This window comes from Danio aesculapii, chromosome 17, assembly GCF_903798145.1.
Source record: "Danio aesculapii chromosome 17, fDanAes4.1, whole genome shotgun sequence".
Classification (NCBI taxonomy): domain Eukaryota; kingdom Metazoa; phylum Chordata; class Actinopteri; order Cypriniformes; family Danionidae; genus Danio; species Danio aesculapii.
This window is the reverse complement of record NC_079451.1, coordinates 41,619,516-41,634,449: the sequence shown is the minus strand read 5'-3', so window position 1 is coordinate 41,634,449 and position 14,934 is coordinate 41,619,516. Positions and strand designations below refer to the sequence as shown.

At 36.8% G+C, this 14,934-nt stretch overlaps 2 protein-coding genes across 2 annotated transcripts in view; both read left to right on the top strand.

The window, feature by feature from the left end:
* Nucleotides 1-243: 243 nt before the first annotated feature.
* efcab2 (EF-hand calcium binding domain 2) lies at nt 244-5,586 on the top strand. The gene is made up of 7 exons (XM_056477480.1): nt 244-265; nt 572-656; nt 785-857; nt 943-1,022; nt 3,915-3,957; nt 4,156-4,222; nt 5,376-5,586. Exons 1-7 carry the CDS (start codon nt 244-246, stop codon nt 5,492-5,494), a joined length of 489 nt encoding a protein of 162 aa, XP_056333455.1. The 3' UTR covers nt 5,495-5,586.
* Nucleotides 5,587-8,786: 3,200 nt separating this feature from the next.
* kif26ba (kinesin family member 26Ba) overlaps nt 8,787-14,934 on the top strand; it is a 201,256-nt gene continuing 195,108 nt past the window's right edge. The window contains 2 exon segments of the mRNA XM_056476361.1: nt 8,787-9,179; nt 9,380-9,769. Of these exon segments, the coding sequence (XP_056332336.1) occupies nt 9,123-9,179; nt 9,380-9,769 (447 nt within the window). The 5' untranslated portion in view covers nt 8,787-9,122.

The following is a 14,934-nucleotide window of genomic DNA, read 5'->3' as shown; positions in this document are numbered from 1 at the left end:
TTTTCCTCAGTTTTTCAGTCAGCTTCTGGAACTTTCCCCCTTTATGAGCAAAAACTTCTATAAAGTCTAAAAAGACTATAAAGGTCCGTGCATTTTTATTGTGGCCGATTTAAACAATTACAAACAACACAAAACAGAAACATTTTGATGTTCTGATAGCGATTCCTATGTTGAAGAGTCACTTCCTGCCCTCCATCTGAATGGCGAGTATGTTCAGGTTACCTAGCAACCAGTGTTTTAGACATGGCGGACAAGAGTATTGCAGGTAATGATGCTACACGTAAAACGCTACGCTTTTTACGTTTGGGGGCTTACTATATGCTTATTAAAGGGGTTTGTACCCTCGGCGTGACGTGTTTTTAAACACAGTTGGCGTTACTATAACTGTTATCAGCTAAATTATGTTCGAAAGGTTTACAGTAACGTTATAGTTTGTTAACGTCGAGTAAAGTTACAGTAAAAGACCACACAAACAGCGATAGTCTGCAGCTGAATTGTTTTGTAAACACACACACGCACGCACGCACACAAATGCCGAAAATATAACGTAAATCTTTTGTTTATATATCAGAAAATATTATAACAGAAACTCAAAAGAGGATTGGGAATGCCTTTGATGTATTTGACCATGAATCCAACAAGACTGTTGATGTCAGGTAACATTTCACTACGTTGTTTTTCACAATATATTAGGCTATTTGTTGATTTCTGTCAGATTTTTTTCTGCACATGTTCTACAAACAATGACTTGTTTAACGTTATCTAACATTTTTCACTGTAAAAGAGAAATAGGCACCATCATTCGTTCACTTGGTTGTTTTCCTTCAGAAGCTGAATTGCATGATATAATCTCCGAGGTCAGCGGTTTTGTTTTGCTGGTTCATATATATTATTGCCTCTTGTAAGTTGATCAGCAGTTATGAAGTGTCACTGCTTTCACAGCTAGAGGAAGAAGAACCCACTGGATTTGTGCGCTATGAGAAGTTTCTTCCAACTATGACTAAGGTCCTGCTGGAGCGCAAGTAAGACTGTAATGAAATAAAACTGTACCCAGATACCCAGATCATTCTTAATGTTTTTACAAGGTCGCAGTCTGATAAATCACAGACATACACACACACATCTATATCTCTAAATACAGTCAAAATCAAAATTATTTGCTGTCCTGTGATTTTATTTTGTTTCCTTTTACTAATATTTCAAAACAGAACAGTTTAACAGAGGAAGGAATTTTTCACAGTATTTTCTGTAATTTTTTTTTTCTGGAGAAAGTCTTGTTTTATTCCGTCTAGAATAAAAGCAGTTTTTATTTAAAGGTCAATATTATTAGCCTCCTTAAGCTATATATTTTTTGGTTGACTACAGAAGAAACCATCGTTATACGATTAATGATTTGTCTAATTACCCTAACTTGCCTAATTAACCAAGTTAAGCCTTTAAATTGCACTTTAAGCTGAATATTAGTGTCCTGAAAAATATTTAGTAAAATATTATGTACTGTCATGATGGCAAAGATAAAATAAATCAGTTAATAGAAATGAGTTATTAAAACTATTATGTTTAGAAATGTGTTAAACGAAATCTTCTTTCTGTTAAACAGAAATTGGGGACTAATAATTCAGGAGGGCTAATAAGTCTAACTTCAACTGTACATGAATATATAGATGCATATTCATAGCAGCTGTATCTAGCCCTGAAAAAATTATGGATGACACGTCATTTTTTTGTGTAGTAGAAGATGAAGCCAAAATGTCCCAGGTATCAACGTGCACTAATCGCATAATTTAGATCCAGAGTCTGTGCAGTAGTGATGGAGTCGAATTTGAAAAGATTCCACAGACTAATTTGCAAGCACACAATAATGCCATGCATCTAAATAAAAGCAAACTTACTAGAAAAACAGACCATACTTACATCACCAATGAATAGCAACTATGATTTTATTTATTTATTTATTTATTTATTTATTCATTTATTTATTTGTTTATTTATTTGTTTGTTTGTTTGTTTATTTGTTTATTTGGCTGGGATGACAGATGTTAACATTGTCACCCTAAAAAGCAATACAAAAATTATATAATCAATCAAGCATAATTAAGAAGCTCTAAAATAGACATAGATAAGTAGATCTTAATAAAAAAAATGTATATGAACAAAATAAACTAAAAACACATTATGTAATAGAGATAAGTGATGTTTTGTAAACAAATTTCGGGAGGAGCACGCGCAGAAGTTTCAGTATCGAAAACGTCATTGACAATTATCCTATTATCAAATCAGTTCTCGACCAAACCCCTATATATACCAAAGCTTTCTTACCTACAGCATCTCACGACTTTAGCATCCCTCCACCACCCCAACACCTCACCTCTTAAGCATTACATTCCCGGGATGAGCATTCTGGGGCCGGGCTAGATACTTCGCTCGAATCCCAACTCCTCTCTGTTTCCTGATAAGGGGAATAATTAGAGTTGGGGTGTCTCCTCAAGCTCAGAGCCCTCCCCCCGGACAGCACGCCAAATACGCCTTATTCTTAAACGATTTTTAAGTGTGAACTCGTGAAGAGTAGTTAAAACATATTTAAACAATAAGTTATTAAAATGGCAGGCGCAAGTGGTAACATAATAGGTAGGTACAAGCTAATACAAATGAGGACTCGTCTGATGTTTTTTAAACATATTGTAAGTGGTTACTTCTCCAAGGCTCCCAGGGACCGAATTCCACTCCTGTGATAACTAATCAGAAATCATTATTAAAATGCTTACCTTTTATTAATTTAAGGGATCAGGGCTTTTTAAAATATTGTGCAACCAATCACCAGAGAGCAATGGAAATATTTTGACTTCCCTTTTTCTGGATTTGGCCGTGTAAGCCAAAATCTTATTCTTAAAACGTGTTGTTGTGTCTAGAGCAGACAAATGTTTCGCCTCTACATATACACTACCTGACAAATGTCTTGTCACCAATCCACGTTTTTGCAACATCAAAAAATAACTTGACTTCTAGTTGATTATTTGGTATCAGAAGTGGCTTATATTTTCACCAAAATAAAATATGATCATGCTTTGATTTTTAATTATTTAATTAGGACAGTAAGGTCTGACTTTGTTTAGACAAAAGTCTTGTCCCTTAACAGAAATAATGTCCAGTATAGAATATAAAGTCATGGTGCAGTGGAAGAAGAATTAATATTGTGTATGACTCCCATGAGCTTGGAGGACTGCATCCATACATCTCTGACTCAAATTACTTATAAATAAAGTCATCTGGAACGGCAAAGAAAGTGTTCTTGCAGGACTCCCAGTTCATCATAATTCTGTGGATTCATCTTCAATGCCTCCTCCTTCATCTTACCCCAGACATGCTTTTGCAAGAATGTGCCCTCTCCTGTGGTTTGTAATGTAATGGGCAGCACAAATGTCTTGATACCTCAGGCTGTTGATGTTGCCATCCACTCTGCAGATCTCTCGCACGCCCCCATAATGAATGTAACCCCATACAATGATTTTTCCTTCACCAAACTTGACGGATTCTGTGAGAATCTTGGGTCCATGCGGGTTCCAATAGGTCTTCTGCAGTATTAGGGATGATTGGGATGCAGATCAACAGATGATTAATCGGAAAAATCTACCTTCTGCCACTTTTCCAAATGATCAACTAGAATTCAAGTTATTATTTGCTGCTCTTACAACTGGTATCGATGACAAGACTTTTGTCAGATAGTGTAGACGTACAGTATATGACTGAAAGTGTTTAAAAATAGTTTTGCAGTACCTGAAAAAAAAACTTGAAACCAAAATAAAATAAATATTTGATTAAATAAAATATTTACTTTGCTAAAGTATTTTTTCACATTAAATTTTAATACAAAGCCTTGTATTAGTGACAACTGTCGCTTTGCTTTTTTCTTGCAGGTTTCGTCCTATTACAGAAGACCTGCTCATACAGGCTTTCGAGGTGACTATTTAGTTTTCCACGTTTTAATGTGTGAATTTACCTTGTTAACGTGAAACTTTTAGCAGTGTCAGTGTGTAGTTGTACTGTTGGGTACATCTTTTTTATATGTTTCAAATCATGATTTTTTTACTAAGTTTTGCAGGACAACTAAGACCAGTAGAACAAGTTAATGGACTGTACTTTAATCTTATTTTAAAGGTTTTAGATCAACAGAAAAAAGGACACTTGGAACCAGCAGAGCTGGCTAAATACTTAACACAAGAAGGTGAGACTATAACAAAGTGTCCTGGATTTTAAGACTCTTCCAATATTTTGAAGTTGCACATGTGCAGTGCTGTTTGTCTTTGCTGGATTACTGTAGTTCTTTATGTTTGGTATAAGCGGATCTTTTTTGGCTCGTCTGTTCTTTACTGGGAGTCGCAAATTTAATCAAATCACCCCCATTTTATCCTTACTTCACTCACTGCCTGTACAATACACAATTCATTTTAAAACTATTTTGTTTATAAATCTATAAATGGTTCTGCCCCTCCATTTATATTAGAACTGCTTTACTCTTATGTACCTTCTCACTATATTAGATCAGCAGATCAGCTGCTTCTTGATGTGCCTAAAGTGTAAGCTCAGAGGAGACTGAGCATTTGCCATGGCTGGTCCCAGCCCAACAACCACAGGACATCAACATGATGTCATATTGAGGTTGTACCCTAACGTCATGGGGATGTTGGATTTTGTTTGAAAATGAAAATCAGGTTGACATCAGAACCCAATGTCATACCAACGTCGATGTCCAACTTCCAACCTAAAATCAAGCGAATATCGACGTCTAATCTTGTTACACCTTGACGTTGTGTGGACGTTACCACTATGACATATATCAGAGGTTGGATTTCGGTCACTTTCCAACACAACCTAAAATCAACCAAATATCATCATAATTTGACGTGGTTATTGAACGTCAAAATAACGTTGTATTAGACGCTGACTAGACATTTAATTTTGGTCACCTGACATCATGACCTCAATCTAACCTGTTATTAACGTCTTATGATGTTGTGTGCCTGCTGGGAGATTATGGAATGCTCTGCCTCTTTACATTAGGCAGGCTCCTTCATTGTCTTTGTTCAAATCCCATCTTTTCTTCTTGGCCTTTGACACTTGATTTTATATTTTAAATAGTGTTTTAAATAATAATGTGTTTGTTTTCTTTGTTTTAGGAATGCTTTATAAGTTATTTGTTGTTTTGTGAAGTCTTTATAAATACATACAGTTAAATAAATACAGTTAAGTGCTTTATAAGTACATTTTTATTGATTAATTGATTTGTCAGACAATTTAATAACACAAGAAAACCATGCTTCGTTAACTAAACCTGATGTTTTCAGTTAATCAAATAAAATCTTCCTTTTGCATTGAAGGAGAGCCCTTCACACAGGAAGAGATGGATGAAATGCTGTCTGCCGCTGTTGATCCTGATAAAAATGTCATTTTCTACAAAGACTTTGTGAGCATGATGACTTATGATGACTCCCGATAATCAAACAAACGAGTAGTTTAAAGAGTTTCCATTAATGTATCATAAACAAAATCATCTCAATCACCATAATAAACAATTTACTGAATATCTTATTTTGTTCATTTTATGTGGTTTGCAATGCCTTCCAACTCTTTCTCTATTAAATAGTTGCACAGTATAGCATTTTACCTTATTTAGGTTTAGCTATTAAAGTAGAATATATGAAAGACTGAAACGGTATATCATAGAATAATAATTAATCATTCATGCTATTAATGAGGCAGGTTTTCTAAGGCCAACTGTGTGTCTGATAGCCTCATTATGAAGTCAATGTGTGATGTCTTTCTTCTTTCGGTTTCATTAGCAGACTCTGATACAGTTTTTGTGAAGCGGTGACATATTCTCGCAGCTCATTTTTTCCTAATTAACCTGTGCCCCTGTGTTCATCTCTGTGGGGCAAAAGAAAATGCCCCTCATGATCTGACCAGAGGGGCACATTACTTATGAAAGCCCTAACAGAATGCAATTAAATAAAGTTAGTTCAGCAAGTTATAAAATGAAAGTATATTGGAGGCAAATCAAAGCACTTGTTTTAATCGGTGAAGATAAACAGTAATTAATCTAAACATTCATTAAACTACAGTTGTAAATGTGTTTTATTTTATCTTGTACAATAATGAAATGCATTTGCTTTAAAAATTATGTTGTATATTCAATTAAATATTCAAGTAATTTATAATTGTTAGTCTCTTATAAAGCTGTGGTTAGTGAGAGTTCAGAGATTTTGTTTTATATGTGTGAGCAGTAGGTGGTGCTATTTACCCGTGCTTAAATGTCCCCTCAAATTCCTACTAAACACACATAACTAAATTCTGTGCAAATTCCTGTGCAAAACAACATGTGGTCCAAACACTTACAAATATGGCTAAATACCAATGTTGTTGTTTTTCTCTTCAGTGTTTCAACACATCTAATTGCATCTTTGCTGTGTAGCTTAACACTTTTTATTAATTCATTATCACTATGTTGTTAAAAAATTAAGATTTTACAATAATTGATTTGGCTCACATTTTAATATTTTAATAGCATTATATTATTTCTTAAACATTAATTGGCTGAGCAAATGCATTCATTAAGTACACTAATATTTAATAAAAAAAAGTATGTTGCATATTTTTTTTATAAAATTGTTTTATTTGTAATACTGTAAACTTTTTTGCCATACTTTCTTAATTAATGAAATATTGATTTAATCCAGTGGTTCTCAAACTTTTTAACACGCGACCCCCATTGTAAGATCGTCAAGAACTCGCGACCCCCCACTACCAAAGCATATACAAACAATAAAAATAGCTTTTTTTAAGCTGTTCACAATATTTTAACTATATTTACTATAGATTACAGGGCTCGAAATTAACATTTTTGCTTGGTAACACTGGTGCTTCTAACTTTAAAAATGTAGGCGCACCAGCCAAAATTTAGTGGCTCCCACCAATTATCGCACTGTTACTACAAGTTTTATAAACAGATTTATTGCATTTGAAAATCAACACTAATCAAAACTAACAAGCAAAAAAATAAATAAGCATGCGTGAGGAAAATATGTCTCAATGAAATCCCGTTATCACAAGAAAAGACATTTTTATAACATTATTGAGTGACCAAAAGATACACGGACGGATATCCCAAAAGATATCCCACAGACTTTACAGTGAATGCTAGTTATTTTCATAGCAGACTTGAAGCCAATGGAGGTTTTTTATCCACTCTTCAATAAGTATAGCTGGTGGATTAACATTCAGCACATGATCAGTAATCAGATGTGCCAATATTTGTAGCTTTAGGTGTTTCTAAAACTAAATCTGTCAGTGTTGTTTTCATTCTCTCGTCTTCAGCGCTTTACATTTTCGCGGTTGTAGCTCCTGTCATCTGAAGACAGGAGGCGTTGACTGAGTGATTGACAGCTGATTTTAACCAATCATTCGTGTTCAGTTCTTAGAGCAGTGGGCCAATAAGAAGAGCGCGAAGGCGGGGCAAGCGTTGAAGGCTTTGTTTACTGCGGCAAGTTGACATGACAACAGTTTTAAACTGTTCCTGAGCGCTGCGTTCCAAGTACAAAGATGCATTCTGCCTGAATGTGTCCTAAATACTTTATGAATTTATCAGTGATATCTTTTTAAAAATCTGAAAATATTAGCTTTCATTTTTAATACTGAAAAATATTTATTATAATCACTGAAAATTACACAATTTTTAAATAACTCGCGACCCCTTGAAATTATTCTGCGACCCCCGAAGGGGTCGCGACCCCCAGTTTGGGAACCACTGATTTAATCAATCAGTTTTTAATATATTGCTATATTGAAGTGAAATAGATTTTCTATAAGGGACTAAGCCTTAGGAAAATACATGAATGAATGATAAAAACAGTAATTTAATAAAAACATTTATTAAACTACAGTTGTAAATGTGTTTTATTTTATCGTGTACATTAATGAAATACATTTGCTTGAAAAAAAATACGAAAAAATGTTATGATATATATTCAATTGTATAGTTAAGTTATTTATAATTATAAGTCTCTTATATAGCTGTGGTTGGAGTGCGAGTTCAGAGATTTTGTTTTATATGTGTGAGCAGTAGGTGGTGCTATTTACCCATGCTTAAATGTCCCTTCAAATTCCTACTAAACACAACAACTAAATTCTGGCAAGTTATTTCATTCCTGTGCAAAACAACATGTGGTCAATTAAGAAACACTGACAAATTCTTCTAAATGCAGTCTTCAGTATTTTAACACCTCAAATTGCATCTTTGCTGTGTAGCTTGGCACTTTTTATTAATTAAATATCACTATGTTTGAAAAATATTAAGATTTTACAAAAATTGATTTGGCTCACTTTTTAACATTTTAATGTCATTTTATTATTTTTTAACATTAATTGTCTTAGCAAAAGCAATCATTATACAAATAGACCATTATTTCATCAAAAAGAATGTTTTTGTACTATAATTGTTTTATTTTAATACTGTAAAAATGTTTGCTATACATTATTAACTGATGAATTATTGATATAATTGATCAATTTTCAATACATCTCTGTACTGAACAGAAATTGACTTTTTTACAATGAATTTTAACCTCAAATCGGTCGTTTTAGATATAATTTATTTGACCGTGTGGAAAACAATACACTCCCACATGTCAGTCAGCAGATCCCAGGCATTTGATTGGCTGCGGGCTGCGGAGGAGGCGTGGCCATTTCACTCAGAGACAGATGTGTGCGCTCCTCAGGAGTGAGAGCAGCGCAGAGATCAGATCAGCAGAACCTGATCTACTGTCAGCCTGCGCCTCACACAACTCCATGTGAATGGCAAAATGCGTCTGTGCTGGGATGCTGTGAACTCTAAAGCGCTGCGCATGGATAAATCATAAGAAAGGACTGGATTTATCCTGCTGAACATTTCAGATTGGACAACAGTTTGTTCTGCACATTCCACTGTGGAAGATGGATAGATTTCTGCATGGCACTAGTCGCTGAGAGTGGACTTCAGAAGGGCAACTGAACTGACCTGAGACGGATTTTTTGGATCTTCTGGTTGTGGATGTAACAGACATTTTATCGGTCTCTTTTCGTCAGGCTTTATCATGACCTCTTTAACAGGAAATAAAGACAGATCTGGGACCAGGAGTAGAAAGCATGGGGTAAGATTGCATTATTATTATTAGTAGAAGTCATATATGGGTGTATGAATATTATGTGCTGATTACCTTCAAGTGTGGAATAACTGAAACAACAAACTATTGTCAATGTCAAATGCAAAATGTGGTGTATTAAACCATGTTGCGCACTTATTTTTCACATGCATCCCAGGCAGTAAAATTACAATTTCTTTTCTTTTTAGATGACCGATTCATCCCCTACGAAATCAGCATCATTTTCTCCTGAAACCTGGTACCGAAAGGCTTATGAGGAGTCCCGGAGCGCCAGCCGCCCGGTGCCCGAAGGTGCCGGCTCCATGCCCGGGTCCTCTGGAACCCCTTCCCCCGGATCAGGAATATCATCCCCAGGGTCTTTCTCCGGCTCACCTGTTACTGTATCTCCTGGGATCAGCACCGGATCGCCGGGTTCCTTAGGAGGGTCTCCAGGGTTTGGCACCGGTTCTCCAGCCTCGGGTAGCGGGAGCTCACCTGGCTCTGATCGGGGGATCTGGTGCGAGAACTGCAACGCTCGGCTGGTGGAGCTGAAGAGGCAGGCGTTAAAACTACTCATTCCCGGACCCTACTCTAGCAAGGTAAGCTGACAGATATCTGAACTCCTTAAGAATATTTCGATGTCAGTTTTGACCTGGAAATACATCATGCATGCAGTTAGATGATGAATGAACTCCAGTGTTGCAGTGCGTAATTTTGGATATGCAACGAAAATGGCTTGTTAAAGTTGGACACACAGGATTTAATGGCAAAACACAATGCAACTCCAATTATCAAAATACTAGAGGAAGAAATTGCCAGGGACTGTTAGATTGAAAGCGCACAGAAGTGTTGCACACGAGGGGTGGAGTGCTGAACCTTTGTAACACACTGCAGTATGTTGCAGATCTTCTAGTATTCCAATGCGCCTCCGCGTGTCTGAGATCATGGTGAGACTGGCCAAATGGGGTGAATTAATTGCTGACTAAAAGTGTTTTCCCTTTGATTCAAGGAGACTAAAGTGAACCAGATTGTGTAAAGAAACACGTCATACCAAGATGTGGCTTTGGTGGAGAGCATAAGCGCTAAGAAAGCGCATGTATGATATCCTTTACAATTAGTTATTTTGTTTTGACTTGGGGCACTTCCGTTGGTTCTGCAACAGAGCCTGGTATGGACTCCACACAAGCTCAAATCATAAGCAAAGAGAACATAAATATACGTAGATATGCAGTGCGTAATTGGATTCATGTGCTCGTAAATATCAAGTTTCGCCGCGTGCTCATGCATCAAGGGTTATTTTCAGCGTAATACCAGGAGCTGTGTGCTGTATAAACAGACCAGCAATGCACACCTAGAATGAAAAGAATTGCAGACAAACCACCTTTTTATATTATTGATCAGTGGTTTTGTCTGCGCCCATGGAAACCAAAGCACTGGTCAAATTCAATAATTATCCATTAAGAACAGGGGGCGCTGTGCTGTCACAAACAAAGACAGTACAGACTCCGTATCAGTACAGTATTGCAAACATATTCATTTATGATTGCTTAACATTTATTATGTATATATGCAGTCACCATTTTTTCTGTTTTAAATAAGAAACTGGTGCTTTTATTAGGAGCTACAACATTTCAACCAAATCATTGAAATGCTTCAAAAACATATGGCATCCATTATGTTCATCATTTCAATAATTGCACCATTTATCCTTTAAAAAAGGTTTCTCAATAGTCCCAAACATCACATCTGCATTTACATCTCCCCATCATGTATTGTGTCCATGTTGCTGTCCTCAACCTGTGTTCATGAACATAATTACTATAATCCAAAAGTAACATCTTGCTGTATTTAAAGATTACTATTGATCTGGTGTGGCAGCGGTTCGTGTTTCAGACCTGCTGTTGGTCTCCAGATTTTATGGCCAGTTCTGCCAGATGCAAGTGACCTGGAGGTGCCCATTAAAATGAGCTGCAGGAGGAGGGCCTGATGGGAAGGAGAGGGGATCACCGGAGAGCAGGGTGGCCATGAGCACTCACTTTAAGCCAGAGGCGATTTAAAAAAAGACATGACTTGAGTGTTTGGGCTTTTCTCTGCAGGATCTTCACCCACATGGTGATTAGTGAGAAGTGTTGTGAGATGAACTGAAGGGTAGAGCTTCATTGTGATGTATATGCATCTTGTCAAGATCTTGCAGTGTACTGCATTCTATTGCACTCTGGGTGTAAGACTTCCATATCTTCTAAGCAAAGTGTATAATAGAGAAACACTGACTTATAAGCAAATGAAACTCAAAGTTGCTAAATTATTTGGGAATCAAAAATGTGCAAATAATGCAATTTAGATCATCCCACGTTCACAAAGCTTTCAAATACTGAGGATTAAAAAAAAATAGAAGTCTCTTAAGGCCACACATTTATTTGATTTATATACAGCCGTCAGGGTGGCACAATGGGTAGCATGATTGCCTCACAGCAAGAAGGTCGCTGGTTTGAGCCTCGGCTGGGTCAGTTGGCATTTCTTTGTGGAGTTTGCATGTTCTCTCCATGTTCGTATGGGTTTCCTCCGAGTTCTCCGGTTTCCCCCACAAGTCCAAAAACATGTGGTATAGGTGAATTGGCTAAGCTAAATTATCCGTGGTGTATTTGTGTGAATGAGTGTGTATAGGTGTTTTCCATGCGTAAAACCTATGCTGGATAAGTTGGTGATTCATTCCACTGTGGCAACCCCAGATTAATAAAGGGACTAAACCGAAAAGAATGATATGTATATATATATATATATCATTCTATATATAAATATTTAATTCCTTTGATATCAAAGCTGTTTTTCTATAGCAATTACTCTAATCTTCAGTGCCACATGACTTTTAATGGGGGAAGTGGGGTTAAACTGGAGCACCTGGAGGAAACCCACACGAACACAGAGAGAACATGCAAACTCCACACAGAAAATGCCAACTAACCCAGCCAGGACTCGAACCAGCAACCTTCTTGCTGTTAGGCGAGTGCTAACCACTGAGCCACTGTACTGCCCAGCTTTAATATCATATAAACAAATAATAATTGTGGGCAACGCAGTGGTGGAGTAGTTAGTGCTGTCGTCTCACAGCAAGAAGGTCGCTGGTTCGGCGTTTCTGTGTGGAGTTTGCATGTTCTCCCTGCGTTCGCGTGGGTTTCCTCTGGGTGCTCCGGTTTCCCCCACAGTTCAAAGACATTCGGTACAGGTGAATTGGGTAGGTTAAATTGTCCGTAGTGTATGAGTGTGAATGAGTGTGTATGAATGTTTCCCAAAGATGGGTTGCGGCTGGAAGGGCATCCGCTGTGTAAAACATGTGCTGGATAAGTTGGCGGTTCATTCCGCTGTGGCGACCCCGAAAAGAAAATGAATGAATGAATGAATGAATAAATAATAATTAAAAAACAATAATTTAAATGGTAATATTGTTTGATTTGTTTTGTATTTGCTGTATTTTTGATCAAATAAATGCACTCTTAATAGCCATTTGAATTAGACCTTTCATAAAACGTGAGCTTATTAAGCTCCACTGAACTTATATACAAAATAAATGTATGCATCATCTATCCATTGCAGTTTTGTTGCTGCAAGATTTCCTGATGAACATCTGCATCAAATTCTAAGCAACTTGTCATGTTCCACCTATGATCTGTAGACCCCTACAGAAGTTGTTGTGAACGTCCCCTGGGGGTTCGTCTTTAGATTACACCCGCTGAACATCTTCAATTCATTCCTATTCACACACACACCTCCCATTTCAACACAGCACTGTTGCCACGGCAGCAACACGTTATGGGCGTGAGCTTCATACATATTTCACGTTTAATGCTCTATTTATGCCTCTCAGGTGAGCGAGGCATTATCATATAAAGAGGTCGCTTTTTCACCACTGGCTTGAAAGGAGGACGCTGACGTCGGCTCAATTCAGCAGCCACTCTCTTACTGTAAATGGCACTCCCTCCTGTCCGGCGGCTGGCTTTGTCTCGACTCCGGGGAATAATGGTGTCACTGGGGCAGATATGAATACAGCTCAGTGATGGGAGGACCGAACATGTGTTGTCCCTGCAGGATTTGGTGCGCTCATTTAGGGAGCACAGATTGCTTCTCGCTGGAAATGAATGTGAATAATATAGTGCGGCTTTAAAGATTTTGACTTGATAGCTGCTTACGACAATGGAGGATTGTTGACTGTCAGTCTAAGTCAAAGCTATTTATGGGTTAAAACTGCTTGGACTCTTGACAACACAGTCCAGTGGTGGGTGAATGGTTGATTTATATGTGTTATAGCTGAAGGTTTCACAGACAGGAGGTAATAGTTGTGGTCTTTTTGTAGGAATAAAATGTTAAAAGGGTTTCTTTTCATGCAGAGGCAGAGATGTGATGCTGGATTACAGTTTATTTTTTCGAATTCTATATTTTTATTTAGCTTTTTCAAAAGTAAATTATACAGAACAACATACAAACTAAGCAACAAACACACAGTATATTAAATAAATTAATAAAATAATAATAAATAAATAAAAAGGGAGGAGATACAGTATAAACCAATGGCGAAAAACTATTTCGTCAAATCAAAGCACGTGGATCTGTTTTCATGTAATTCAAAAGTGCATTCAAAATCGGAATCTGATTGCAGTGTTTTTTGGCTTCCCAGAAGGCACACAACATCATAAGACGTTATTAACATTAGGTTAGATTTAGGTCATGACGTCAGGTGACCAAAATTCAATGTCTAGTCTAGTCTAAGGACAACGTTATTTTGACATCCAATAACCACGTCAAATGACGTTGATTTTAGGTTGTGTTGGAAAGTGACCAAAATCCACTGTCTGATGTCATAGTGGTAACGTATAGGCATGGGCCGGTATAAGATTCTGACGGTTTGATAACCTTGGATAAAAATATCACGGTTTTACGGTATCACGTTATTGTGCTCACCTCTCTAAAATATATTATTTTTACATGTCTGGGTAAAAAACTAAAACTTTTTCCCCTTTGAACACAATTTATTTTATTTTGAGAAACATTTAGAATATTTTGGAGCAGTAAACATGCAAAACAGGCAAAAATAATTACAATGAATCATTGACTTCTGCTGTCTTCGCTAGTTAAAAAAATGCAGATTTCTTTACAATTTGAAATGGCATCTTTGGCTATTTTTTCTGCTGGAGATACTGTTGTCCTAAAAAAAACCAAAACAAACAAATGTAAATAAAAAAGCTTCCATATACCTTAGGAACAGTATTACAGAAAATGTTGGCGGTTTTAAAACCTTGCGGTAAACCTTGAAAACAGTTATCGTCCCATGCCTAGTAACGTCCACACAATGTCAAGGTGTAACAAGTTTAGGCATTGATATTTGGTTGATTTTAGGTTGGACATTGGATATTGATGTTGGCCTGATGTTGGGTTCTGACGTCAACCCAATTTCCATTTCCAAACAAAGTCCAACGTCCCTGTGACGTTGGGGTACAACGTCAAAATGACATCATGTTGAAGTCCTGTCCTTGCAGGGTTTACTTTATTCACATACAATAGGAATATACAGCTATCATCACTTACTGGTGTATCCAGGTCAATCATTGTTCCATGAATTTAGTCATAGAAAAGTCCATGTCTCAAGGGATTAAAAGATTTCTGCTGCTCTATTTTAAATGACTACAAAGACATTAAAAGAGCATCTTGAAATCAAAAATGGAAAGGACACAATTTTACAGGACAAAAGTGCTATTTTAATGTAAATGGAAGG